General features: G+C 37.5%; 1 protein-coding gene and 1 pseudogene across 1 annotated transcript; both read left to right on the top strand.

The window, feature by feature from the left end:
• The first annotated feature begins 2,260 nt into the window (after window positions 1-2,260).
• LOC107680089 (cyclin-dependent kinase-like 1) lies at window positions 2,261-15,528 on the top strand. Its single transcript, XM_016475850.1, has 9 exons — window positions 2,261-2,447; window positions 2,539-2,660; window positions 3,848-3,920; window positions 5,252-5,342; window positions 5,916-6,116; window positions 6,870-6,952; window positions 7,038-7,094; window positions 9,926-10,078; window positions 15,398-15,528. The coding sequence occupies exons 1-9, from the start codon at window positions 2,280-2,282 to the stop codon at window positions 15,497-15,499; spliced, it is 1,050 nt and encodes a 349-aa protein (XP_016331336.1). The 5' UTR covers window positions 2,261-2,279; the 3' UTR covers window positions 15,500-15,528.
• Window positions 15,529-18,190: 2,662 nt separating this feature from the next.
• Window positions 18,191-25,925, top strand: part of LOC107680088 (NACHT, LRR and PYD domains-containing protein 12-like) — a 23,490-nt pseudogene continuing 15,755 nt past the window's right edge.

Here is a 25,925-nt window from a genome sequence, read left to right as displayed (position 1 = left end):
GAATACATCGACGAATATCCAGTGTGACGTCTCCATATGCCGTTCTACCGGAGCGACGGCTTATGGTTACTAGAATGCAGCTTTCTGGAAGACAATGCCTCAGGAAAGTGCAGGCACTCAACTAAAAGAACTGCGTGTTTGGAGCTCATGAGGAATATTTGCGACTGTAATAAACAGTGAAATAATGTTCACAGCCAAAGAGGAAGTACTGTTATTCTGTAACATAGAGGAGATGAGAAACGTTTTGGAATTGTAATTGACACGAGTCGTTCTTCAGGTAAGGTGACCAGTCAACTTATTGTGCTTCTAATTCACATTTTAGCTTTTGAATTAGACTTATTTTTTCTTTCTTTCTTGGTATCATGGTAAGTCTTTTAGTTGATAAACAGTTCGCATATTTTATTAAAATAACCCATTATTCTCATAAATATTTAATTAGGTATTTATTAAATAGACAAACTTAAAAAAAAAAAAATCTTTGAAGACTGGAGCCTATACTGGATGACAACTATGACGGTGTGAATGAATATTAACATGAATACAACTAAAGTAGCTAGTAGTAGTATAGGCTTAATAATGACAAACATGTGCTTTAATATGATATTTTAAGCTTTGGAAATATATAAAGGCCTACATTTATTTCAAATTTTTATTATTAGTACACTCTAAAAAATGCTGGGTTAAATACAACCCAGTGCTGGGTAAAATAGGGACAAACCCAGCAATCGGGTTGTTTTGACCCAGCGGTTGGGTTAAATGTTTAAACCAACCTTCTGGGTAGTAACCCAACCGCTGGGTCAAAACAACCCAATTGCTGGGTTTGTCCCTATTTTACCCAGCACTGGGTTGTATTTAACCCAGCATTTTTTAGAGTGTAATTGATTATATTAACTTAATGTCAATGTTAATTGCATTAGCTGTACAGAATGTTTTGTCAGATACCTGACATACTTAACTGACTTTTTTAAATGGAAGACAACTGAGTATATAGGCAAGTTAACAAAAATAAATAAACAAATAAACACTATGCATGCAAACTTATGTGGACGCGCCTCTCTAATTTATCTTTAGTTTAGCTTAGCTTTAGTTTCCAGGAATTTCTGTGAAAATGGTAACACTTTATTTGGATATTTTGTGACTTTGCAGCTCCATGTCAACTAGCAGTCATTAGTGTATTAGTGGACTGTCTGCTTAATATCTTATAACACTTTATTTTCATCTTCCCCCAACAGATATTCTACTGACTAACTTTGCAAGTGCATGTCAAATTATTCTACTAACCTATCAGTCTACTAATACTCTAATGAGAGTTAGAGGCAAAGTTACTTACAGTCAACAGAATTTCAGTAGGGGGCCATCAAAATAAAGAGTTACTGTGAAAATAAATCGACACCATTCAGTGACATTCTAGAGAATTTTGTGCTTCCAAGTTTGTGGCAACAGTTTGGAGAGGCTCCTTTTTTTGGTTTAAAGGTGGGGTAAGCGATTTCTGGTAGCCAATGTTGACATTTGAAATCACCAAAACAAACACGCCCCTTCCCCAAAAGGGTCTCACCCCTATTTTGATAGCTCCGCCCCACACGTACGCAACCCAGGCAACGATTAGTTCTGTGAAACAAAGCAAAACCAATGTTACACCGTGCCAGTGTGCTAGACAGACTTTAGCTGTTGCAGCGCAGACACGGTGTTACTCACCTATCGAGAAGAAACAAAGCAACCTCGGCGTCCGATCGCAGGCCTTCCACTCTTTGAGTTCTCTCCAGCGCTGGAAAGCTGATCCAATAGTTACACGGGTCCTACTTCTTGCCTTATTGCCTTAAGCCTTTGTTTGTTCCATAGACATTTTCCTCTTTTGTTTTTTATCCGCCATCTCTATCTATCTTTCTGTCGCTCGGCTCGGACTGAACGCTCTCTCCTCCACATCATGAGTAGACACGCCCCTTACTGCTGATTGGCTACAAGTTTGTTTTGCTATTCGGCCCGAATCAGTTTTCTAAAGCACTTTTGAAAAATCGCTTACCCCACCTTTAAGCATGACATTGAATGCCTTGTGCACAGACTGAAGTTCATATAAATAACTCCCTATTAATGGCCGTGGATTTTGAAATTAATAGCATGTGTGGAAGTGGTGTTCAGGTGTCTATACTTTTGGCCATAAACTGTAGTGTTTCTTCTTAAACTTTAATTCATTTTTTGACCTTTTAGTTGTTCCACACCATACAGTATGACTCTGTGTGTTTGTTTGTTTGCAGTATGTAACTCTTCATGCTCTCTGGGAGATGGATAAGTATGAGAAACTGGCTAAGATCGGCGAGGGCTCATACGGAGTGGTGTTCAAATGCAGACACAGGGACACCGGTCAGATAGTGGCCATTAAAAAATTTGTTGAGTCTGAGGATGACCCGGTCATCAAGAAGATCGCACTGAGAGAAATCCGCATGCTGAAGGTAGATGGTAGATATGGAGATGAATGCTTATTGTAAATCCCCCAAACATTTACACGCTTATATATAAACATTTTCATTTGTATGCATGTAGCAGCTGAAGCATGTGAATCTGGTGAACTTACTCGAGGTCTTCAGGAGAAAGAGACGTCTTCATCTAGTCTTTGAGTTCTGTGAGCAAACTGTTCTAAATGAACTGGACAAACACCCCAGAGGGTCAGTCACATTTCCTTTTTTTAAATTTTTTTTTATATATAATTTTAATATAAAGAATGGTACCTGACTCACAAATGCAGCCCGTAGCAATATCCACAGTAGAATATTATTTTTATTAAAAAAAAAAAAATAATTACAGGAAGCATCAAAGAAATTCAGTAGTGTTTTGTTTTAAGATATTTCAAGCTTTTCTTGATTTTTCCCCTTCCCTTGAACTTTTCTTTTTTTCTTTTTCCTATTAAATTGTACATATTATTGAATATTTTTTACTGTTGTAGTATTTATGTAATATTGAATTAAAATATAAATATTTCTAAAGCTCCTTTTTTTGTAGTGTCGATTCAGTGTTTTTTTTTTTTACAGAATAATGATTTTAAAATCTTTTGGGGGGTCATTTCTCAGCCAAAACTTATGTGAAATTAATTTGTGATTCATTAGATTAATCAACACATCATGTAATTAAAATAAAAATGTAATAAAAGAAATGTAATCACTCAACAGCCCTAACTATATTTGACCCTGGACCACAAAACCAGTCTTAAGTGTCAGTTTTTCAAAATTGAGATTTTTTACATAAACCCAGCGACTTAACACTGCTTTTGTGCTCCAGGCTCACATATTATGTTTATACTGTTATCTCTAAATCACCATGAAATTAAAACGGACCCTATTTATTTGCTTTCTACTCTTGCAAAAATGTTTGCCTCTGTAATCTTCCATTCAAAAGTAATATTTGTCTCACCCTAGAAACAACTTTCTTTTCAGCTGACTTCACCAATCGCTCTTTCTTTTCAATCCCCTCCTCTCCTACGACCTGGAATGCACACTTGTCACAATGCAGTCTTCTTGATGGATTTCTTGATTCTTTAATGTTATATCATGCTGACTTCTATAGACTGTATCTAGCTGTTGTTTTTCCAAGCTCCTAAACTGGTCAGACCACAAAGGTTGTGGCTGCCCAGCATTCTCTCTCTCTTTCCCAGAAGGCCTTTCAATCGTAACCTTAGCTGCTTCTCAAAACAAAGGAACTGGTTGCCAGTGACTACAGACCCATGGTTACTGCAGATATACGGGAGCTGCACTGATATTTAGAGAACTGTTGGTAGATCCTGCCAGCTATGCCAAAAATCTGTAGTTAGCAGAAGCTATGAGGCTTGATATGAACATTTGTCCTTTTTTCTCTTTAGGGTTCCTGAGGCACAACTCAAGAGTATTGTGTGGCAAACTCTACAGGCCGTGAACTTCTGTCACAAACACAATGTCAGTATGTCCATCCTCTGTTTTCCTGTCTACCAGTGTGTGTCACTTATGAATGCTACAGACAACTGTGAAAAGTCACACTATTGAAGAACCTCATTTCTGGAATGAGAAGGGACAACTAACAATAAAAAATGTCTTGGAATAAGTTTGTTAATCTCATGACATACAGCAGGCTCTCAGTTCGCATAAGTGGTGAGGATTTTTCAGTGTATTTTTGTGAGTAATGAAGGCGTCAGTAAGTCAGTGACTATGTTTACCTCATATGTAACCTCATAATGTGAATATTATGACATTTATATTGCAATTAAACATTAGCAATATTTTGATCAAAATGATGCAATTAAGCTCATAATTTCAGTAACCATAATTGTAATAAAACATGTGGTGTATGCCGATTTCAATAAACAGACATATAAACATTTTAATCGCATGTATTCCACCAAGTGCACCAAAGACAAAAGTGCTTCAAAAATGAACTTCATTCAAATTTCTGAAGTTTTCCCTCCACTTGAATCACTGAAATCTATCAACAACTTGCTGCCACCAATCTCTGCTCGTGATCATGGAAGCATAAGTCAAATTTTGATATTCATTTGATATTCATTGATAGTGATATTCATTTGATACACATTGCCGTCACATTTTGATATTTATTATGGCGCAGAATAACCATTCAATAGATCCATAGAAATATGTTTTGCATTTGACGTACTGAAACAGTGGCCAGTAACGTACTGTATGCGAGTTCATCATTAGTGCTGAACACGGGTTTGTGGACAGTGGCGGTAAAAATAACCACAAAACGTGAGATGCGGGGCAGTGGGAATGGGAAACATGCAAGGTCTAGAGACATGTTTTTTTTTAAAGTCAAACTTCTTTTAACTTGAGCATAACGCTGTGTCATGGGCGAGATGGTGCAAACATATGGTCAAACACATCCATCAAGTGCATGTTTATGTAGAAAATCAATGGAAAATAGTGCAGTGGAATGGAAAAATTCATTCTATGTGAATGGCCCTTTACATTTGATGAAGAGCGTACTAAGTATGGATATGTGCAATATAATGCAATCCAAACAACCTACAACTGCCATCTTGGCATTGTCAGTTGTGCCACTTTCTGGGTATTATTTGGCTATAATTTATGAATACTGCAAATTTGGACTCTTATTGAGCTGTTTTGGTGCTACATTCTTGCTAGATCAGTTCTATTACCTGTGTTAAGATGATTTTTTTTAGAAAGAAGATGTCTTTAAAAAATCCCTGCCTTATTATAGTGGGAGTTTTGTGTATGTACCTCTGACAGTGTCGGTCTTTGTGTGTATCTACCAGTGCATCCACCGGGACGTCAAACCAGAGAACATTCTTCTGACCAAGACCGGTGTGATCAAACTGTGTGATTTTGGCTTTGCTCGCATCCTCAGTAAGTGTCTTTGCCCCGCTCACTCACTCTCTAGCCATTTATGTGCATTTAACATCGCTTCATTAATGACTTATTTATACTTCCTACCTATATCAGCTGTCATGCGTCCTGAGCTCACTTTCAGGGCAGCGTGAAGCCTCACAGGTGCAATCAGCCAATCAGGATCTGCTTACATGCATCCTCCTTGGGTTTCAGCATATTGTTACTATAGGCTAACACAAGGTCTATCCATCAGCATGTTGTAATCCTTTCTGTATGATGTACATGTAATTTTGAATCTACAGTATGTGTGCGTAGCTACTTATCCATGTTTTGGGGACACATTTGTATCCAGAAATGAGCTCTCGCAAAACCTCCTTTTGAGGATGTCCTCATTTGTAAAAATGGTGTAAAGTAAACAAAGTTGTAAAAATGCAGAAAGGTTTCTGTTAGGGTTAGGATATAGTATTTATAACTAGCTGCATATAAAAAGTCAATGGAAGGTCCTCATTTTAGATTTGTAAACACCCATTTACGTGTGTTTTGTGTGTGTGTGTGTGTGTGTGTGTGTGTGTGTGTGTGTGCTTGAAACAGCTGGTCCAGGTGATGATTATACTGATTATGTGGCAACACGATGGTACCGGGCCCCAGAGCTCTTGGTCGGAGATACTCAGTACGGTCCCCCAGTGGATGTGTGGGCCCTCGGTTGTGTCTTTGCCGAGCTGCTTTCTGGAAATCCTCTTTGGCCGGGACGTTCTGACGTGGATCAGCTGCACCTCATACGACAAACACTGGGTACTAAAAGTACAAGAAAGGAAGAAGTTTGAATGTTGAAGGTTACATACAAAAGGGTCCAAAAGTCTGAGACCGCTTAAAATGTAGAATTTAAAATCCAATTGAAATCTAGTAATTAACAAAAAAATAATTAAAGCAAATATATTTCGAAACATTTTAATAATTAGGAACCGTCCTGTTTACATATGTTATCATCTAATTGGTGGAAGCCCATTTCTGCCACAGAATTAAAAAAAAAAAAATAAGGCAATTGCGACTTTTTATATAAGGGGAAAAAAATACTATTTTCATTTCAAGTTTATTTCTCGGAATTATGACATCATAATGCAATTGTGACTTTATATTTGAGAAACAATTATCAGAATAGCAAGTTTATATCACAAATTTCTTAGAAAAAAGTCAGAATTGTGAAAAGTAAACTCGCAAGTGTGAGAAAAGAAGTCAGGATTGTGAGATAAAAAGTCACAGTTAAGTTTGGTCTAAATCTACTATTCAGTGGCAGAAACAAGCTTCCATAGTCAGCAGTTGTAGTCACTACAATTTCTTTCTGCCATTTGACTGTGATAATGTTATTGTAAAGATTTAATCATAATTGAATCAAATGGCAGATAATTATTATCCATTGAACTTTCACCACTTTAAGAGCATATGTCATTTCAGTTGTATGACTAAAGTTTGGTCTAAATCTCATAAAAAAAAATAAAAAAAAAACACTGACACTGACTCTTGACCTTTGAACTTTGACCCCGATAGGTGACTTGATCCCACGGCATCAGCAGGTGTTCCGCTCCAATGTCTTCTTTAGTGGAGTCAGCATCCCTGAACCTGATATCATGGTAGCACAAATTCTCACAAAAATACACAGCTACTTGTAAAAAACATCAGTGTGGAATGTAACTGAATTTGATTTTATTGTTGTAGGAGCCACTAGAGAAGAGGTTCCATGGTGTTTCTCCTCATGCTATTACTGTGATGAAGGTGAGATATCAATACAGGCTTATTATATACAGGGCCTCTGCTGGCCAGATGGGTGCCCTAAGCAGAATTGTATTGTTGTGCCCCCTCCCTCAAATATTATCGAAAAAAAAACCCCACCTAGTATAGGGGTCAAAATAGAACTTTAAGAAAATATAAAAGTAAATAAATAAATACATTGTAATTAAACTGTATTATTTATAAATTACAATTGCAGCTATAGACAGTGACCTATGGCTATGATTTTATTAATACAGTTTGATATTATTGTCTCAAGCATTCAGAAATCACACTATAAAACCATGGTTAATATTTGTAAGGGTTGTGATGTCCACATGTTTTTGTTGAAGAAATTATAGAGACGGTAGCATTTCTATTGCAAAAAGGTGGCCAAAAATTAAAGTGGATATTTAAATTAAATGTTTGGTCAATATTAAACAAGGATTTGATCATCCTGTAAGTGTAACAACAGTAATTACCAGGCCTTTGGTGCCCTTTGCAGGCATTTGTAATAATATGTAATACATTTTGTATTACATTATGTATTTTAACAGTGTTATTCAATGAAACCGTATGCTTATTATTAATTAACCAATCATTATTGCCTCATTGTTTTTATATAATGCTTTTTAAGTCATGGAAACTATTAAGGCATATGCGTTGGTGATGGTGAAATTCTTACCTACATTAAAACACGTTATTAATGTCAACAGCCAAAAATGTTTCAAAGGATTATGAACATAAGTTACCTGAAAGAGATGCACGGGCTTCATCTTGTTTTTTGTTTTCTTTTTCTTTTCTCTACGCCAGACTGATGATGTTCATGTTTACTTTTTATTTATTTATATGTATAAGTTTTTAATATTAATAAAATTTTAATATAGAACAACTGGGATTTTTTTGAGCAACTGGGATGGTGCCTCCTCTGGGAGTTGGTGCCCTACGCAAACTGCGTACTTTGTGTATAGGGAGCGCCAGTACTGATTATATAATTCTCACATGCCACATTCCACAGACAGGGGGCCAGTGATAATCTTCACTTCTTCACATCTAGATTTAAACATGGTGTTCTCACAATGCTGTGAGAATCCGAGAGCTCTCTGACCCTCCCATAGACAGCAAGGATATTACCACGATCAAGGCACAGAAACGTAGCAAGAACATCAGTAAAATATTCCATGTGGCAACGGGTTCAACCGTAATTTTACAAAGCTACGAGAATACTTTTTGTGCGCAAAGAAAACAAAAATAACGTCTCAGGTTACGCATGTAACCATGGTTCCCCGAGAAGGGGAACGAGACGCTGCGTCCCCTAGAGGCCTCAATTAAGATAACTCTCTGTAGAGAGAGGAGGCCTGATGACGCTCGCAGTAAATAGCCGAGCTCTATGAGCGGAGGTCTCAGCATGTCGACTCATGCTTCAGACTTTAAAGGGGTCATATGATGCTGCTAAAAAGAACATTATTTTGTGTATTTGGTGTAATGAAATGTGTTTATGCGTTTTAAAGTATAGTCTTTGCAACTTTACAGATCTTCTTTATGCACCAAGAGCTTGTAACACTCCAAAGAGAAAGGAAAAATTGAAATCGCATCATATGACCCCTTTAACTTTTACTACTTTAACTAAATAATTCAATGCTGAAGACATTCCCCAAAAGCGCCCCCTAGGGGAAACAGCATGGACTTCCCATTCGAAAGGGAACAATTTTATTAAATAATTCTTCTCCTCGTCATCCCATCTCCTGTGACACCATTGTGGACAGAGTAACACGACGCATGCGCTTGCTTCCGCTTCATGTAAACGCCGCATGCGCATGGCTCTACTGCTTACGTTGAACATGCACATGCGTCGTTTACGTGAAGCACATGCGTCGTTTACGTGAACGTGAAGCGCGAGCACATACGTCGTGATTTTCTGTCCACAATGGCGGTGTGCCGTAGGAGACAGGATGAGGAGAAGAATTGTTGAAGAAAGTAGTTTTTTTTTCTTTGCGCACAAAAAGCATTCTCGTAGCTTCATAAAATTAGTTGAACTCCTGATGTCACATGGACTATTTTACTGATGTCTTTGCTACGTTTCTGTGCCTTGATTGTGGTAGGACCCTTGCTGTCTATGAGAGGGTCAGAGATCTCTCAGATTTCATCAAAAATATCTTAATTTGTGTTCCGAAGATGAACGAAGGCCTCATGGGTTTGGAACAACATGAGGGTGAGTAATTAATGACAGAATTTTCATTTTTGGGTTAACTATCCCTTTAAGCACAATAGATATAACAAGCAATGCAAAATAAATAAATAAATAACTGTCTGACTAATCACTTCTGTTAGTCAGTGGAAAAGCAAGATCTCCAGGAACACAATTGGGGACCCCTGTGATTTAACATTATTATACACTGAAGTATGATTGACTGCTTTTTATGTCAAAATTTATACGCTTGTATGTTAATTTTTTTACTACTAGGTAGTGCTGACAGAGACTTCTCAGGTTCTTTCAGGACATGGTGATGATTGTGTCAAGTTAATAATGTTATGCTAATGTGTTTATAAAATACAGCATTTTTAACAAAATTCTAAATGGCCAACATGTTAAGATCTAAAGGATGTATACATTTTGTTGTTATATATTAAAATAATGTTTTAACAATATGTCAAAACCATCTCTTTATGGAAATAAGATGCTAAATAAAATGCTAAAATAAGTTTTTAAATCTAGAAGATCCATAAAAAGGCCACAGTGCATTGTTTTTATTTGTAGGCTAGTTGTGTAGTAATACAGGTGGATGTCGTACATAAGGTCTGAAGAAATGTATGTGTTTGTGTGTGTGTCTCTATAGTCCTGCCTTGTAATGGATCCATCTGGCAGGTTGTCATGTGAAGAGCTTTTAGAGCTGCCATACTTCCAGGAGGATGGGGGACCAGGATGGGGCAGAGAAACTGATCGTCACCCAAGACGCTATGAGAAAGGCACGAGACGCAGAGCTCCCGCGGTATGAACCTACACTGAAGAAAAATAATGTTAATAGCAAGAAACGGAAAATCAATTCTGAGACTCAAGTTTAAGACACTCATTTAAGTCACACAAATTGACTTGTATTCCAAATTAGTAACAATGCGAATCTGCAGGTTTAGAAGGAGATTTATTTCCTCACATATGACAAAAACTAAAGATAAAAGAAAGTTTAACATGACACCAAATTTTCTTTGAGAATGTGTGGCCATTTGCTCATGCAACACTTCAACATGATCACAATAAACTGGTTTAATGTTCTAAGGTTTAAAGATGTTGATGATCAGGCAAATACAGCACACAACTAATTGGAACTTATATTTGACACATTAAGGGCCAGATTTACTTAAAGCTTGCACCAGCACAAACCCTCTTTTAACATTTAAAAAAGACTGTCAGGACTACTACTAAAGACATGCAGTGAAAGATTTTCAATAAAAAGGCATAGACAGTTATTTTTGCGGCTAACCTTATTGCATATGCTTGTCCCTTTTAGAAGCAAAATTTAGGGGAAAGTATTTTAAAAAAAAAATTTACAACATGATTTGCAAAGGTTTGCAGTAGTGCTTTTATGGGATCTCTGCCTCATGCTAATTTACCAGTTGCAGAGTAAAGGTGAGAAAGGATCTAAACACAGCAATATAGATATTTACTCAAAAAAAACTACCAACAACTGCCAAATACACAACGAGAAGTGACCAGTGAACTGAAGAAAACAAAGGGCTTAAATGCACACGGTAACATTAGGGATTAATGGAGATAATTAACTAGACACAGGTGTAAAACATGAGGGCAAATCATGGCAACTAATGAACAGGTACAAAGGACACATGAACTAACATAGGAAACAGTACAAAAGAAACTCAGTCCAAATCAAAACAGAACTCAAACACAGATGACCCATTGCAGTTTCTCCCCTCCTCCGGGGTGACAATGGAGGTCTGGTGGGCCGAGGCGGAGCAGGGGCGATGAGGAGACGAGGGCTTGGTGGTCCAGGGTGAAGGCAGTGGGACTGAGGACCAAGGTGGAAGGAGCCCAAATGGAACCAGAGGGATGGAGTGACGAGGTGCAGCCAGAAGACTGGAAGACCTTGGTGGAGGCAGACGACTGACCAAGGCAGAGCCGGAGGGACGAGGAAGTCCGGTGGATTCCATGGACTGATGGACCCCGGTGAAGCTGAGAGAGCATGGGGCTAAAGAAGAGCTGAAGGGTTGGAAGGCCGAGGTGGAGTCCAGGGCTCGGAGGCCTGAGGTGGAAGAAGGAGATTATCTTTCCAGGCAGAGCTGGAGTCTGGAAGGTCCGAGGCGAATTCCCATAGGAGGGTGGTTTTAGAGGAGGAGCTGAGGAATTGAAGGGAAACCGCAGAGATGGGGCTGAGGAACTGGCTGAGTTTGAGAGAGAATTCTTCTCCTACTGCGGCAGGCTCAGGCTCATCGTTTGCAGTGGGCTCAGGCATCGCTAGGCTGGTGGTAATGGTTGGAGTGCTAATTTATTCCTCACTCTTGCACATGCACAGCAATGTAGGTAGTTATTCATCAAAACGCAGAACACTAATGAACACAAAAACCTCTAAATACACAATGAGAACAGACCAGTGAACTGAACAAAACACAGGCCTTAAATACACAGGGAAACACTAATCGAGTTAACTAGACACAGGTGCAACACATGAGGGCAAATAAAAAACCATGGCAACTAATGAATAGGAATGAAGGACACATGAACTAAAGTCTGGGACATACTAGACCATTTTTAAAATGTAATTATTTTTAACCGATTTTAAAACTGGTGGAGACCACAGACTTAAGGACAGTTTCAACCGACATTTAACATTATAATCCTCCGAACGCAAATAATACACGATTTGGCCTGACCGCGAGACCATACATCTGCAGACTGTAATATCATTTTCAAAATGAGACAAGATCAAATGTGACATGCAAAGAAAAACAAATGGAGGATGATCAACATCGTCAGCTGGTTCTCCTGGCATGAGTTTTGTTTTATGGGAAGAAAAACAAATGGGAAAAAAGAATATAAGTGATATTCTTTCTCAGTACTTCACTTTCGTGGCATCTGGTTGGTGAGTTTGCTCACTTTCATTGGCTATCGCGGGTATCACGTCAGAGACAGCCCAACCAAGAGTCGTAAATATCAAACATGTTTTATATTTACGATTTGAGATTGAGACCCTTCGACTCAATCGGGAGCAGTTAAAAAATCGTAATGACACTACACAGTTGAGGATTTTTTTTAATCAGGCCACATTGCTCAAATCGGGCTCAAAATTGGCCTTAAAATCTTTTAGTGCCTGTTTACACCTGGTCATTTTATGCATTTTCGCTGATTGGATATCTATCGACACATGTTTCCATTTACACTTGGCCACATAAATGTGTCGTCGCAAAATGGATATAAATCCGATCTTCAATTCCCGCACTATATTTTAATTTAACGGAGTTCACGTCAACTAAATCAAAAGCTAAGCGATGCATTTTATTAATTATCAGCTCATTTCAAGATCAAAGACCGCAGTAGGAGAGCGTGCGGCATCAGCACTGGAAAGATACGTTTGTATTACTACTTTTAATGAAGATGATTGTGTGTTGACCGTCTGCCACTTACTTTCAGTTTAATTCGTGGCAGTTTGTGCGACGGCTTGCTGAAGAGATGCTCAGCTGCTCGTCCATGGCGATGCGTGTTGCATTAGCGCAGTCATATATGACTATAATGTCATAGCCTATAGCCTACAACATGCTCTCATACATTTATTATTTTAACATTTTGGGAGGAGTAAAATTTACCTATGTGGTTTCAACAACCAGATGCATTTACACTTGTCCAGTTTTGTCTGGACGGCCCAGACCACCTCCTAAAGTGGTTTAAGCGATCGGATTTATATCCATCTCGAATGCGTTTTGGAGGGCATTTACACCTGGTCTTTACACGATCGTTTAGCTATCCGATCAGACAAAATGCATGAAGTGACCAGGTGTAAACAGCCCCTTAGTAGGTAATCAGCCTAACAAAGAAAACCACTGTTGCGAATCAGCTCATGGGGAACGGATTTAAATCCGATCTTCAATTCCCGCGCTATATTCAAATTTAATGGAGTTCACGTCAACGAAATCAAAAGATAAGCGCTGCATTTTATTAATTATCAGCTCATTTCAAGATCAAAGACCGCAGTAGGAGAGCGTGCGGCATCAGCACTGGAAAGATACGTTTGTATTACTACTTTTAATGAAGATGATTGTGTGTTGACCGTCTGCCACTTACTTTCAGTTTAATTCGTGGCAGTTTGTGCGACGGCTTGCTGAAGAGATGCTCAGCTGCTCGTCCATGGCGATGCGTGTTGCATTAGCGCAGTCATATATGACTATAATGTCATAGCCTATAGCCTACAACATGCTCTCATACATTTATTATTTTAACATTTTGGGAGGAGTAAAATTTACCTATGTGGTTTCAACAACCAGATGCATTTACACTTGTCCAGTTTTGTCTGGACGGCCCAGACCACCTCCTAAAGTGGTTTAAGCGATCGGATTTATATCCATCTCGAATGCGTTTTGGAGGGCATTTACACCTGGTCTTTACACGATCGTTTAGCTATCCGATCAGACAAAATGCATGAAGTGACCAGGTGTAAACAGCCCCTTAGTAGGTAATCAGCCTAACAAAGAAAACCACTGTTGCGAATCAGCTCATGGGGAAATATGAATAATTAATCATAACTAGTTATAATTAATTATAAATATTTAGATCCGCTGTAGATATTTACTTGACCTCTCAGGGTCAACTGTCTGTCAATTCTAAGAACGTTAATTCCCTGGTTAAGGGAAATAAATTTCATACTGTACAACTCTACACAGAGCTTGTAGCATAAATCTGCATGATTAGGGACTCCAGTTATGGGGGTAATTCTCAACATGCCATTAGGTCGTAAATGGATCTGGTCTAGCAGAGGTGTCATGGTTGCCATGGGGACCAGGGGCCTGTTCGGCTTCCTGGGGTGTTACGCATTTCGGGGGAAGGGTCCATAGGTCCTCGTATGGCTTGTTAACTGAGGGGTGTTACAGAGTATTTGTTAAATATAGCTAACAAAATATATATTGTGTGTTTGATTGGTCCAGACGCTACACCACGCAAAAGATTCTCAGTCAAACTCAAAAGCTCATAATATGCATGAAATAGGGAAACATTTACTGATGTTACATATAGTTATAAAAACAGTCACCACACAAGTTAAAAGTGCATATTAAGATTTTAGAACTGCAGCAGAGAAACTGAATTTGAAATTGGGTTTCTAACCTTATTATCAGGGGTGCACATAAGTGGTCCGCAGGACCAAAATAAAAAATGTGCTGTGTAAATAAGTTCAGACGGCTCATTTGCATACCAAGATGATTGACAGCTGTTGCACAATTACCATTTTAGATCGACAAACTGTAATACTGTATAAGATTTCTATTGAAACTGAAAGCATAAATCCAGGCTATCCACTGCCGTTTTCAAAGCACAATCGGTGCGTTCCAAACGGGATATATCACCCTCCGAAGGGCACTTCGGAGTGGAAAAAATCATGGCCGCCATATTGAAGGGTCGTTCCAAACCAAAGTGCTCAAAACTGGCCACTTCAAAGGGCCCTTCGGAATGAAGGATTTCGAAGGGTACAACTGATGGACACTTCGGGCCCCCATGATCCTTTGCACTGATTCTTTCCATGATGACGGCGCCTCCGTGTGGGCACGGGATGATGACGCAGAAGGGCACTTCAAGCAACAGTTGTCTGGTCCCCTACACCCTTGAACCCTTAAAAGCTCTCACTCTGGAGGGTAAACCCTTTGAAGGGATTAGGTTGTGACATTTAATTTACTGATGCACTTCACTCGACAGTGCAGCAACCCGCCAAAATAAAAGTTAGCTGATTTTAAGTTTGAAATTCAATGAAAATTAATTAAAAAAGTAAATATCAGCATCTCATTTTTAAGTTTACTATAAAATAATTGTATTTTTTATTTAATACTCTCTTTTTAGTTTAAGATCTAATAGTATTATCACACTTTATTGTGTTTATTATTTTATACAAAAAACTAAATAAAGTGCAATAATATTATTATCACTATTATTCATTATTTTATAGTTATATTTAATGCACACAGTGTGAGGACCAAACCAAATCTCCAGGTGCTCTTATGAGAACCAGGCTGAAAAACTTATGTGCACCCCTGCTAGTTATACATGTTGCTCACTTAACATTAGTTGGTTATTAATTGAGATAAATTTTGTTTTCCAGCCTCAATACTTCCCCCAGCTGACCAATAGTAACATCTCACCAGCACCTGAAATGAAGAATAAAAACAGACACAAACATGACCATCATCTACCCAACATCTGACCTTGGGACTGGTACAAATGTGTTTGGTAGGGCAAACATGTTTTCTGTGGAACGAGTTGATGCATTTATTGCAAGCAACAGAGGATAGCAGAAATGCTATTAGATAGAAGTACTGACACTGTAATATTAGTAATATTACTGAAATATAGCTATTTTAACACTTAATGTATTCAAACTATTAAAGTTGATAGAGAGTCCTTGAATCTGATATTCTGCATGTACAGTGGCCGGAAAAAGTATTTTAACACTGAAACCGCACAAAGGTTATATATTATATACACATTTATAAATTTAATAGAGCAAAAAGTTCTAAGTGTATTAAGAATATTATAAATTAGTGTCAAAAACATCTACTTTATGTCTGTTGAGCAAAGTGGCATCTTTTTAGTATGTTTGACAGTTGTTTAAAGGCCACTAAACAAAGGCTCAGAAAAGATCTACCATCTTTTGTTTGCAGATTCCACTTGATTATGTTATCTAATGCAGTGACATTCAGATGTTAAGTGTGATTTGAGTGTCAAAATGTCTCTAAATGTCTTTTTGCGGCCACTGTATGGAGGCAAGAGATGGAAGGTAAAATTGGACACACATTGGACAGAAAGAGTTACGATAAACTTGACAGTATGAATGAATAATTGTCAGTGTGCTTTAATGTACTGTAAGAGAGTATCAGTTCTGTGTGCCATTAAGAAAATAATATATCTGCACTGTTTTAGTGTTATGGATAAATAAAAGTTTTGTTTGTTTGTTTTTTCTTGTCAATTTCCTGTTGATTTTCCTTCTAGAAAATGAACATGTCCTAATCAAACTGTAAAAGGGGTGACAACACTCCTTATGCCTTTTGTTGTTGTGTCAATCATTAGCACATCCCATCAAATTTTCATGTGAATTTCTCTGTTATGCTTAAGTTATTATGGACATTAGTAGGTTATATGGCGGGCCTTCATATTCAAAAATCACTAACTGAATTTTGCAAATTAAAAGTAAATATGACTTAGGATACATTCAATATGGGTTCAATTGTGGCAGTGGTTGTCTGAAAATCAAACATTCAGTCTGGTAAGATTTCCCTTCATAAATTATTGATACATTAAAATGATTAATTTGAGCTACATCTTTGTTTTGCATGATACACAATTTTGGTATCACAACAAGTTCCGAACCACTTACAAAGATAACACAGAAACTTTAAGGACTATTCTCAGATGCTTAGCTTACAGTAACATACAATTCAAATTAAAGTTAAATATTAACAGATGCAAATAATTTAGGCATAAAAAGATATGACACAGAGGAAAACAAGGCTGTTTCAGCTCTTTCAGTGGGTCAGATATGCATACAGGTTTCCAGTCATTGATATTCCGGATGAGACAGTGATCCGTAGCCCTCCTGACACTTGGCTTGACTGATCGTCTCCAGCTCTTTTATCAGATTACCGGCTTGAGTGACATATGGTCCACTGTGTACTGGCACTGCGCTGACCTAAACTCAGAGACATTCCTACAGCTTCATTAGAACTATTACATCATTACTTTCTAGTTCTTGTTTTATTAATTTCTTGTTGTCTTTGGCAGAGATACAGAAGTTAGAAAGAGTTCTCTCCTCCGGACCCTTTACACAATGTATTTTGTTGCACCTGGGAGTCAAAACAGGCATAAAGGGATAGTTCACCCAAAAATCATTGCCAATAATTACTCACCCTCATGTCGTTCCAAACTAGGAAGACCTTCGTTCATATTTGGAACACAAATTAAGATATTTATGATAAAATCCGAGAGCTCTCTGACCCTCCATAGACAGCAAGGGTCCTACCATGATCAAGGCTCAGAAACGTAGCAAGGACATCAGTAAAATAGTCCATAGCAAATCAACACATGCTGTTGTGAAAAATTAAGCGAAGCATCTTCTCATAGGACAGGGGTGGTGAACTCCGGTCCTGGAGAGCCGCAGTCCTGCAGAGTTCAGCTCCAACCCTAATAAAAACTCACCTGCCTGAAGCTTCCTAGTAACCCTTCAGGCCATGATTAGCTTGTTCAGGTGTTTTTGATTAGGGTTGAAGCAAAACTCTGCAGGGCCTGCGGCTCTCCAGGACTGACGATCGCCACCCCTGTCATAGGATAAGAACACGCAGTCTCATGAATAATTTAATAGACACCAACGAGTCATGATGTACTATAGTCCTTTGCAACATCACAAATTGTGACGTCAACACAATGTAGATTTTAAACCCGGAAGATGAAAATAGTGCAAAAAAAGCTTAAAATGAACCAGTTTTCTCCAACAGTTAAAACTATCGGATGCTAACATTGTCTTCTATGATGTGCAACACAAACATCTCTGCTAAAATCTCAGAAAAAAGTAGTCGGGTTTCATGACCCTTTAAAGCATATGGACAGACGGACATCAGACACACTGTCTGCCCTCCATTTCATATTTGTTTTCTTTGTTCAGCTTCATTGGTTGCTCTCGCTGGAGTCTGTGGATTATCTGACCGTTGTAAGTGAGAGATGTTTGACACATTAATATTGTTTTAATATTTATTCATATTAATCTCGACTCTAAACGGGTACAACAGAAACACAAAACAACACATAACACAGTCCTGTTGAACCTGTGATGACGCTCTGCGCCACTAGAGGGAGTAAGTTTGTATTAAATATTAGTGGAGCTACAAGAAAACAACACACACCTTAAGCAGGTAGAAACGAAAATAAAAGGAGGGAAGTAAAAGACGCCATTTAAACTCGCATATTTTGAGGTAAGTTCAGAACTTGTTCTTCGTGTTGTGATGTTAAAATGAGCTGCTGCTGTTTAGGTTTATGCTCTTCTTAACATGGGATTTAAAACAAATCATTTTTCGACAGTACAAACTAACAAAAATGGCGGAAACGTTAAAGATTACAAATATATTGCTTTTGGTATCCCGCGAATACTAGATCTTTGTTTAATCATAAAAAAAAACAAAAACAAAGCTATGTATGAGAAATATTCGTATATAAATTTCTATACGAATAGGCTATTTCTAGATCAAAATCGGCTTGGAAGGTCATTTTGACACAGAGATGCATTATTGTACTAATGATGATCACATTGCAAGCATATTAATGAAGCAGTGATTGTTTATTCTGTTGCACAAACACACAGAGTGCCACAATAATAAGTGGTGTGCGTTAAATTCGACACAGTGCAAAACCAGAGTTGAATACTAAGCGCAAATTACCACACTGTATTAAACTACTAAAAGTCTGATAAATTGTGTTCTTAAAATACATGAAAATGATCACACATTTTCATGTAGGCTGTTTCAAACTTTCCAGTTTCTTCGTCACACACTGATGTATTAAAAGTTGAATAAACAGGTACTTTCATTTACCATTTTCTAACTGAGTATAGCATTAATACTTGACTTCATGATGTTTGAAATGAAATAATTTAACTGCAGTTGTGCTGTATTTTGTATTGCACTGAAATTCAGCTTTAAAACCTTACATAAAAATAGTAAATAGTTCTTTAGCTTTTAACAATAGCAGAAAGGTGCTATAAAACATTTTAAAATGTAATATCTTATTTTTATTCAGATTTTTTAATCCTTCTATCTTCTTACTCCTATCTATCTATTTATCTATCTATCTATATATATATGTACATCTAAAAAAATTAGAATATCATGAAAAAGGTCAATTTTTTTTTCACTCATTTCAGAAAGTGAAGTATTGACCTTTTTCATGATATTCTAATTTTTTGAGATGTACCTGTATATATCTGTAAAAAATTGCGCTGTAAAATAACGGCAATTTACTGGCAGCTGTGGTTGCCAGCATTGTACTGTTAATTTACAGCTCTTCATTTTTACAGTATGTTACCATTATTATACCATGTGCACATTGTAAATTAATGCTGTTAAATAAATAATAATTAAAAAAACTTTCAACTTTATTCTTAAACTTGGACCTATTCAACATTTTTAATTGAAAAATATGCATTTTCATTAATTTATTGGCTGTAATTGTTGCAATAAAATGTTATTTCAAAAATGTAAGTGCCATTGTTTAAAAAATGTTGACTGACGTTTCATAGACGTTCAGTTATTCTTTCAAAATTAATGCCATTTGTAGGCTATATAGCCTATGTAATTTCACAGTATTTAAAATTACTACTTGTGCAGTCACAATTCTATAATGGTAGCCAACAATTTACTCAGGCCGATGATTTTTGTGTGACATTAAAATTATTTTTAGAATAATTGTACATAAATAGGTTAAGCAAAATAAACGTATTACATATTACAGTACACATATTTTGAGCGTCCCTTATTCTGTCCATCATTTCCTATAAAAAAATTACAATTGTCCCTTATTTTCCATTTCTGAAGTTAAGATTTTTATATCAAAACGAAAGCTCTAGAAAAATGCAATGAATTACAAGGCTGTAGAGAACAGTGCACTATTGCAGACTTATATACTGAGGTTTTAATTACATTATTTTAATATAGTCAGTCGTGAACTAAAGTGGGCCAGTCTGGCATGAAACTCCAGGGCTGAAAATGAGTCCCACTCCGGCCCTGTATATATACAGTATATATGTATATATATATATGTGTATATTTGTATATATATATGTATATATATATGTGTGTGTGTGTGTGTGTGTGTGTGTATATCTATATATATATATAGCGGGATATTTTTGTCTATGGTGAATGTCAATGTCGGCTTTTGTGATTGGCCCTAATACCTGCAGACTGCAGCCAATGAAAATGCTTCTCTATTGGTGCGCGTCCTGCTTATATCGTCGACTTGATTGCACAGATACTATTTGAACTGAACGGAGTTGGATGATGACATCACTGAATTCAATGCGATTGTGTCAAGTACATTTTTGGGAAACGCATGTGAAACAATGAAGAACGTTCGTAAAATGACTTGTAGAAAACACTCTTAAGCGCTACGATCAATTGTTATCAAGAAACGCAGCCCAGGACACTTCCTAGAGCTGGCCTCCTGGCCAAATTGAGCAATTGATGGAGAAGGGCTTTGGTTAGACTGGTGACCAAGAACCTGATGGTCACTCTAGTTGAGCTCCATGATCATATGTGGAGATAGGAGAAACCTACAGAAAGACAAACATCGCTGCAACACTCCACCAATCTGTGCTTTATGCCTGTGTGGCCAGACTCAATCTTCTCAGTGAAGACACATAAAAACACACTTGGATTTTGCAAAAACACACCGAAAGGACCCTCGGACTGTGTGAAACAAGATTCTCTGGTCTGATGACCCTTACCAAAAAGAAGTATTTTGGTAGTATAGTTGTACTGCAACTATACTAAAAGTGAACTTATAGGTATACTGATAGTTTAATAATTAAATACTTGTAGCATTTTTAGTACACTTTGAAGTATATTATCAGTAAACTACTAGTAGTATTAGTGCAAGTATACGCGTAAGTTTTCTTTAAATTAACTTTTACATCATAATTTAAGTATACTACTATGTCCCTATTTATTAGTTTGTATATATTTTCTTATATGAATATCTGAACATATAAAACATCAAAAAGAAAGAACAGGGTATCTGCTTGTAAACAAAAACATTTTATTCTAGCATTCTTTTTTATAAACACTTGAATGTGGGTAAGTTTCATAAAAAAATTTTAAAAAAAAAGAAAGAAATAAAAAAACATTTTAAACAAAAAGCTGAAAAAAGTCTATGAATTGGATTCAGAATAATAATAATAATAATAATTCCTTACATTTATGTAGCGCTTTTCTGGGCACTCAAAGCGCTTTACGTAGAAGGGGGAATCTCCTCAAGAAGAATTATAATCAAAATGTAGATGGAGTCGATCAACACCCCAAATCTTGACAATCATTATTTCCTCTTCACGGGTCAACATTTTATTCCATAATGTTACACAGTTTTGATGCTGTTTTATGTCTAATCGTGTTAGATTACATGTGGAAGCATCTGTTGTTTTTCGGTTTCTTCTTCGCCTGTGTTTTTTTGGAAAATCTGTACAGAAGATGTGTAATAGCGCCCCCTACAGTATAACAACAAAAACATTCTCGGAGCACAAGTATAGCTCAAATAAATGTTGACTTTTTCTAAGTATGTTAAGTACATTTAAATGTCTTTTTTAAAATATAAATTTACAAAGTTGTGACAGTTCTGTTTTTGCTTTGCCAGTATGGTGTATGGAGTGTAGACTGATGTGAAAAAAAAGTAATTTAAAGCAGTTTAACATAAGGCTGCAACAACAAAACGTGAAAAAAATACTTTCGCAAGGCACTGTATATATATATATATATATATATATATATATATATATGTGTGTGTGTGTGTGTGTGTGTGTGTCACAATAACATTATGCAATGAGGCGTAAGTTCCAAACTTTTATCAGGTCTGCAACATCTGTTACAAAGTGTCTTTCTGGTGTGATTTTAAATCACTGGCTGTTACACAATTGATTTGACGTCTGTTTGTTTTAATTTATGTATTATTATTATTATTATATTGATGGACAGTGCCTTTCACAATTTTTCTATAGACATTTACAAAAATACCAAGTATTCCTAAATAATTTTTAAATAAAGACCTTTTTGAGATTACAATGAAATATATTGTACTGTTTTTATAATATGAGGATGGTAAAAATTATGCAAAAGTCATCCAAATTAAGAGCACAGGCCTGCTTTGTTATAGCTGTATTGTGTCAATATACTATAGATTTTAACTCCGTGATTCCACATAACAGGTCTGAAATGAGTCCCTACACATTTTATTTTGGCAAATGAGAGCAGGAGGACACTAAAATTAGCCTCCATAAAGAGAAAGTTGATGATGGCACTGCCTCTAAAATGAGTTGCATATCTCCTGGATCCAGCTGTGTGCATGTGAAGAGTGATCAGTCCACAATGAAACATCCCCTTAAACTCAGTAATGCAGTGACCTCTGACTCCAGGTAAGACACTTGCCATTTTATACAGCTGCTTTTATATAAAGTGACTTGCAGTGCATTCCGGAAGCCTGCAGTGAGTGAGCGCCGCCTCATGGTGCCATCACACAGAGACACAAAATCACATTCCTGAACCCTCAATGTTGCTGTTCTTCGTTGGTGGAAAGATGTTCCCACATCTCCCCAAACCCTTGAGTTCCTTGTAAATATTTTAAGAAAAATCATTGATTGAATCCTGTTAACGGATCTCTCTCTTTATTTTATTTAAAAAATACTTTATAATTGCATTATTTATTCATTTAATTTCTAGCCTGTACTTCTCTGAACAGTCTTGGAACTTTGTGTTACAACACTGCTCATGTTACTGCAACCTTAGGATGAAATGCTTTGTTGTATTTCTCATTTCTAACTTTATTTGCATTTTTCAAATGATGTTATAGATAGTAGCCCATTTCAGAAAAATGGCAGGTTTTTAAAACAGGAAAGGTCTAAAATGCCGTTTTATTTGTCTTTTGTCAATATCAGCAGGAGAGAGAGACAGAGATCAGAGTCTCCAGAACCCAGCGGTGTGTCTGTAAAGAGTAACTCTTCCATGTTGGATCCCCCTGAATTGAGTGATGGACCAGTGACCTCTGACCCTCCGTTAGTATAAACATCTACTAATTTATTGTTGTGCATCTCAGAGGAATAGTGATTTACACAATACAATCAAATAACGCCAAATTTAATTCAAAATATGCAACATATGCACTTCACAGGGGTGCAACTCAAAATTGTATCTGGTTATGGATATATTTCTGATGGTTTCCAACAGTCATTGTAATCACTGCCATTGTCTCCTTTTTGTTGCTGTTTATTCAGCAGGGGGACGATACATAGGCTGATCAGATTTGTGCCATCCTCTACATCCCTCTATCAGACCTACATCAGGCAGGACAACACTGAAACTGTCCTGCAGACACACAAGCTAGAGACTGGAGACCTGCAGAGAGTCAAAGACGAGCACAAAACTAGCATGAAGAACAAGTACGATAGATTATTTGAGGGAATCAACCTGCAAGGGAATGAAACCCTCCTGAACAGGATCTACACACAGCTCTACATCATGAAAGAAGAGAGTGAAGGAGTGAATGAAGAACATGAGGTTTTACAGATGGAGAAAACAATCAAAACACAACACTCACAAGACACTCCAATCTACTGCAATGACATCTTTAAAGTCTCACCTGAACCAGGATGTGAGGAGAAAGACCAAATAAAGAATATCCTTACTAAAGGCATTGCCGGAATTGGAAAAACCATCTCTGTGCAGAAGTTTGTTCTGGACTGGGCCGAGGGAAAAGCCAATCAGGATGTAGATTTCATGTTTGTGCTTCCATTTCGAGAGCTGAACCTGATTCAAGATCATCAACACAGTCTTCACAGTCTTGTGCTGGACTTTCATCCTGAACTTCAACATCTCGACTCAAAGATTTATGAGGAGTGTAAAGTTGTGTTCATCTTTGACGGCCTGGATGAAAACAAAATCACACTGATGTTTTCAGACGCTCAGAAAGTGTGTGATGTGACTGAGACTTCATCAGTGGGTGTGTTGGTGTCAAACCTCATGCAAGGAGAGCTGCTTCCCTCTGCTCTCATCTGGATCACCTCCAGACCAGCAGCAGCCAATCAGATCCCCTCAAAATACATCAACCGTCTGACAGAAATTAAGGGATTCAATGAGCCTCAGAAGGAGGAATATTTCAAGATGAGAATCAGTGACCAGCATCAAGCCAACAGAATCATCTCACACATCAGAAGAGCAAGAAGCCTCCACATCATGTGCCACATCCCCGTCTTCTGCTGGATCTCATCCACTGTGCTGCAGAAGCTCTTGAAAGAAGATCTGAGTGCAGAAATCCCTCAAACTCTGACTGAAATGTACATCCACTTTCTGCTGATTCAGATCAACATGAGGAACCAGAAGTATGAAGAGAGAGATCCAGAGAAACTCCTGCAGTCCAACAGAGAAGTGATTGTGAAACTTGCTGAAGTGGCTTTCAAACAGCTGATGAAGGGCAATGTGATGTTCTATGAGGAGGACCTGATTGAGAGCAGCATAGATGTCACTGACGCCTCAGTGTATTCTGGGATTTGCACTGAGATCTTTAAGGAGGAATCTGTGATTCATCAGAGGAAAGTCTACAGCTTCATTCATCTGAGTGTTCAGGAGTTTCTCGCTGCATTCTATGTGTTTTTAATGAAGAACAAGGAACCACTTCAACTTCTGGGTGCTAAATATAAACATGACCATGAATATGACACTGACCCAGATGTTGACGGTATTCATTTAACCCATATAAATTACTCTAATGCCGAGTACTTGTCTGATGAAGACTCTTTGTATGATCTACTAACATCAGCAGTAGATAAAACCCTCAAGAGTAAAAATGGACAGCTGGATCTGTTCCTGCGATTCCTGCTGGGCGTCTCTCTGGAGTCCAATCAGAGACTCTTACAGGATCTACTGACACACACAGAGAACAGCTCCGAGAGCATCAGGAGAACCACGCAGTACATTAAAGAGAAGATCAAAGATGGACATGGACTCTCCACTGAAAGATCCATCAATCTGTTCCTCTGTCTGCTGGAAGTGAAAGATCAGACTCTGTCCAGAGAGATTCAGGAGTTTGTGAAATCAGACAAACACTCAGAGAAGTATCTCTCTCCTGCTCACTGCTCAACAATCGCCTACATGCTTCAGATGTCAGAGAAGGGGCTGGATGAGCTGGACCTCAAGAAATACAACACATCAGATGAGGGTAAAAGAAGACTGATTCCAGCTGTGAGCAACTGCAGAAAAGCTCTGTGAGTGTTTGTCGTGTTACGGTCCTTTCTAAATTGAAATAGGTTTATGTTGTTGTCTAGCTGATGCAGATTGTTGTAGAAGGTTAAGTATTTTATTCTTGAGTGTTTTACTCTGAGTAACAATAACCTTCAGGACTCTGTGAATCTTCTTTCTCATGGACTGAAGAGTACAAACTGTCAACTGGAGTTACTGAGGTGTGTAAAAATATTAGGCATTTATAAATGTTCTTGGGTTGTTGTCAAGGCAACAGATCCTGAAGATCACTTGAGGTTTTGAGAATATATATGGGTTTTTGTTAAGTTTAGATGCCCTTTGCAATAAACATGAGAATGTGTGATTTTCTCAGACATCAGTGAGATCAATCAATTTACTTATTCAAATCAAATTCATACATGCAATTGAGAAACACAATTAGCCAGTAGGTATTAGCATGTATAGAATATTTAGGCTACGTCATATTATCATAGGCTTTGCAGAGAAGAGTGGTGGGAAATCCCCAAATGCAGGTGTGCAAAGCTTATTGTGTCATATCCAAAAGACTTGAGGCTGTAATCGATTCCAAAGGTGCCTCCATTAAGAGTTAAAGGGGTCATATGATGCGATTTCAAGTTTTTCTTTCTCTTT

Source organism: Sinocyclocheilus anshuiensis, unplaced genomic scaffold (genome assembly GCF_001515605.1).
Source record: "Sinocyclocheilus anshuiensis isolate Anshui unplaced genomic scaffold, SAMN03320099.WGS_v1.1 scaffold853, whole genome shotgun sequence".
NCBI lineage: Eukaryota > Metazoa > Chordata > Actinopteri > Cypriniformes > Cyprinidae > Sinocyclocheilus > Sinocyclocheilus anshuiensis.
This window is presented reverse-complemented; position numbering and strand designations above follow the sequence as displayed.

What these genes read in the sequence shown, in the direction of transcription:
- LOC107680089 (XM_016475850.1), top strand. Translation starts at nt 2,280, where the DNA reads ATGGATAAGTATGAGAAACTGGCTAAGATCGGCGAGGGCTCATACGGA. An exon ending in CTGGACAAACACCCCAGAGG is followed by an intron (nt 2,661 to 3,847) that starts GTCAGTCACATT and finishes TTTTCTCTTTAG; the next exon opens with GGTTCCTGAGGCACAACTCA. An exon ending in ATGCTATTACTGTGATGAAG is followed by an intron (nt 7,095 to 9,925) that starts GTGAGATATCAA and finishes GTGTCTCTATAG; the next exon opens with TCCTGCCTTGTAATGGATCC.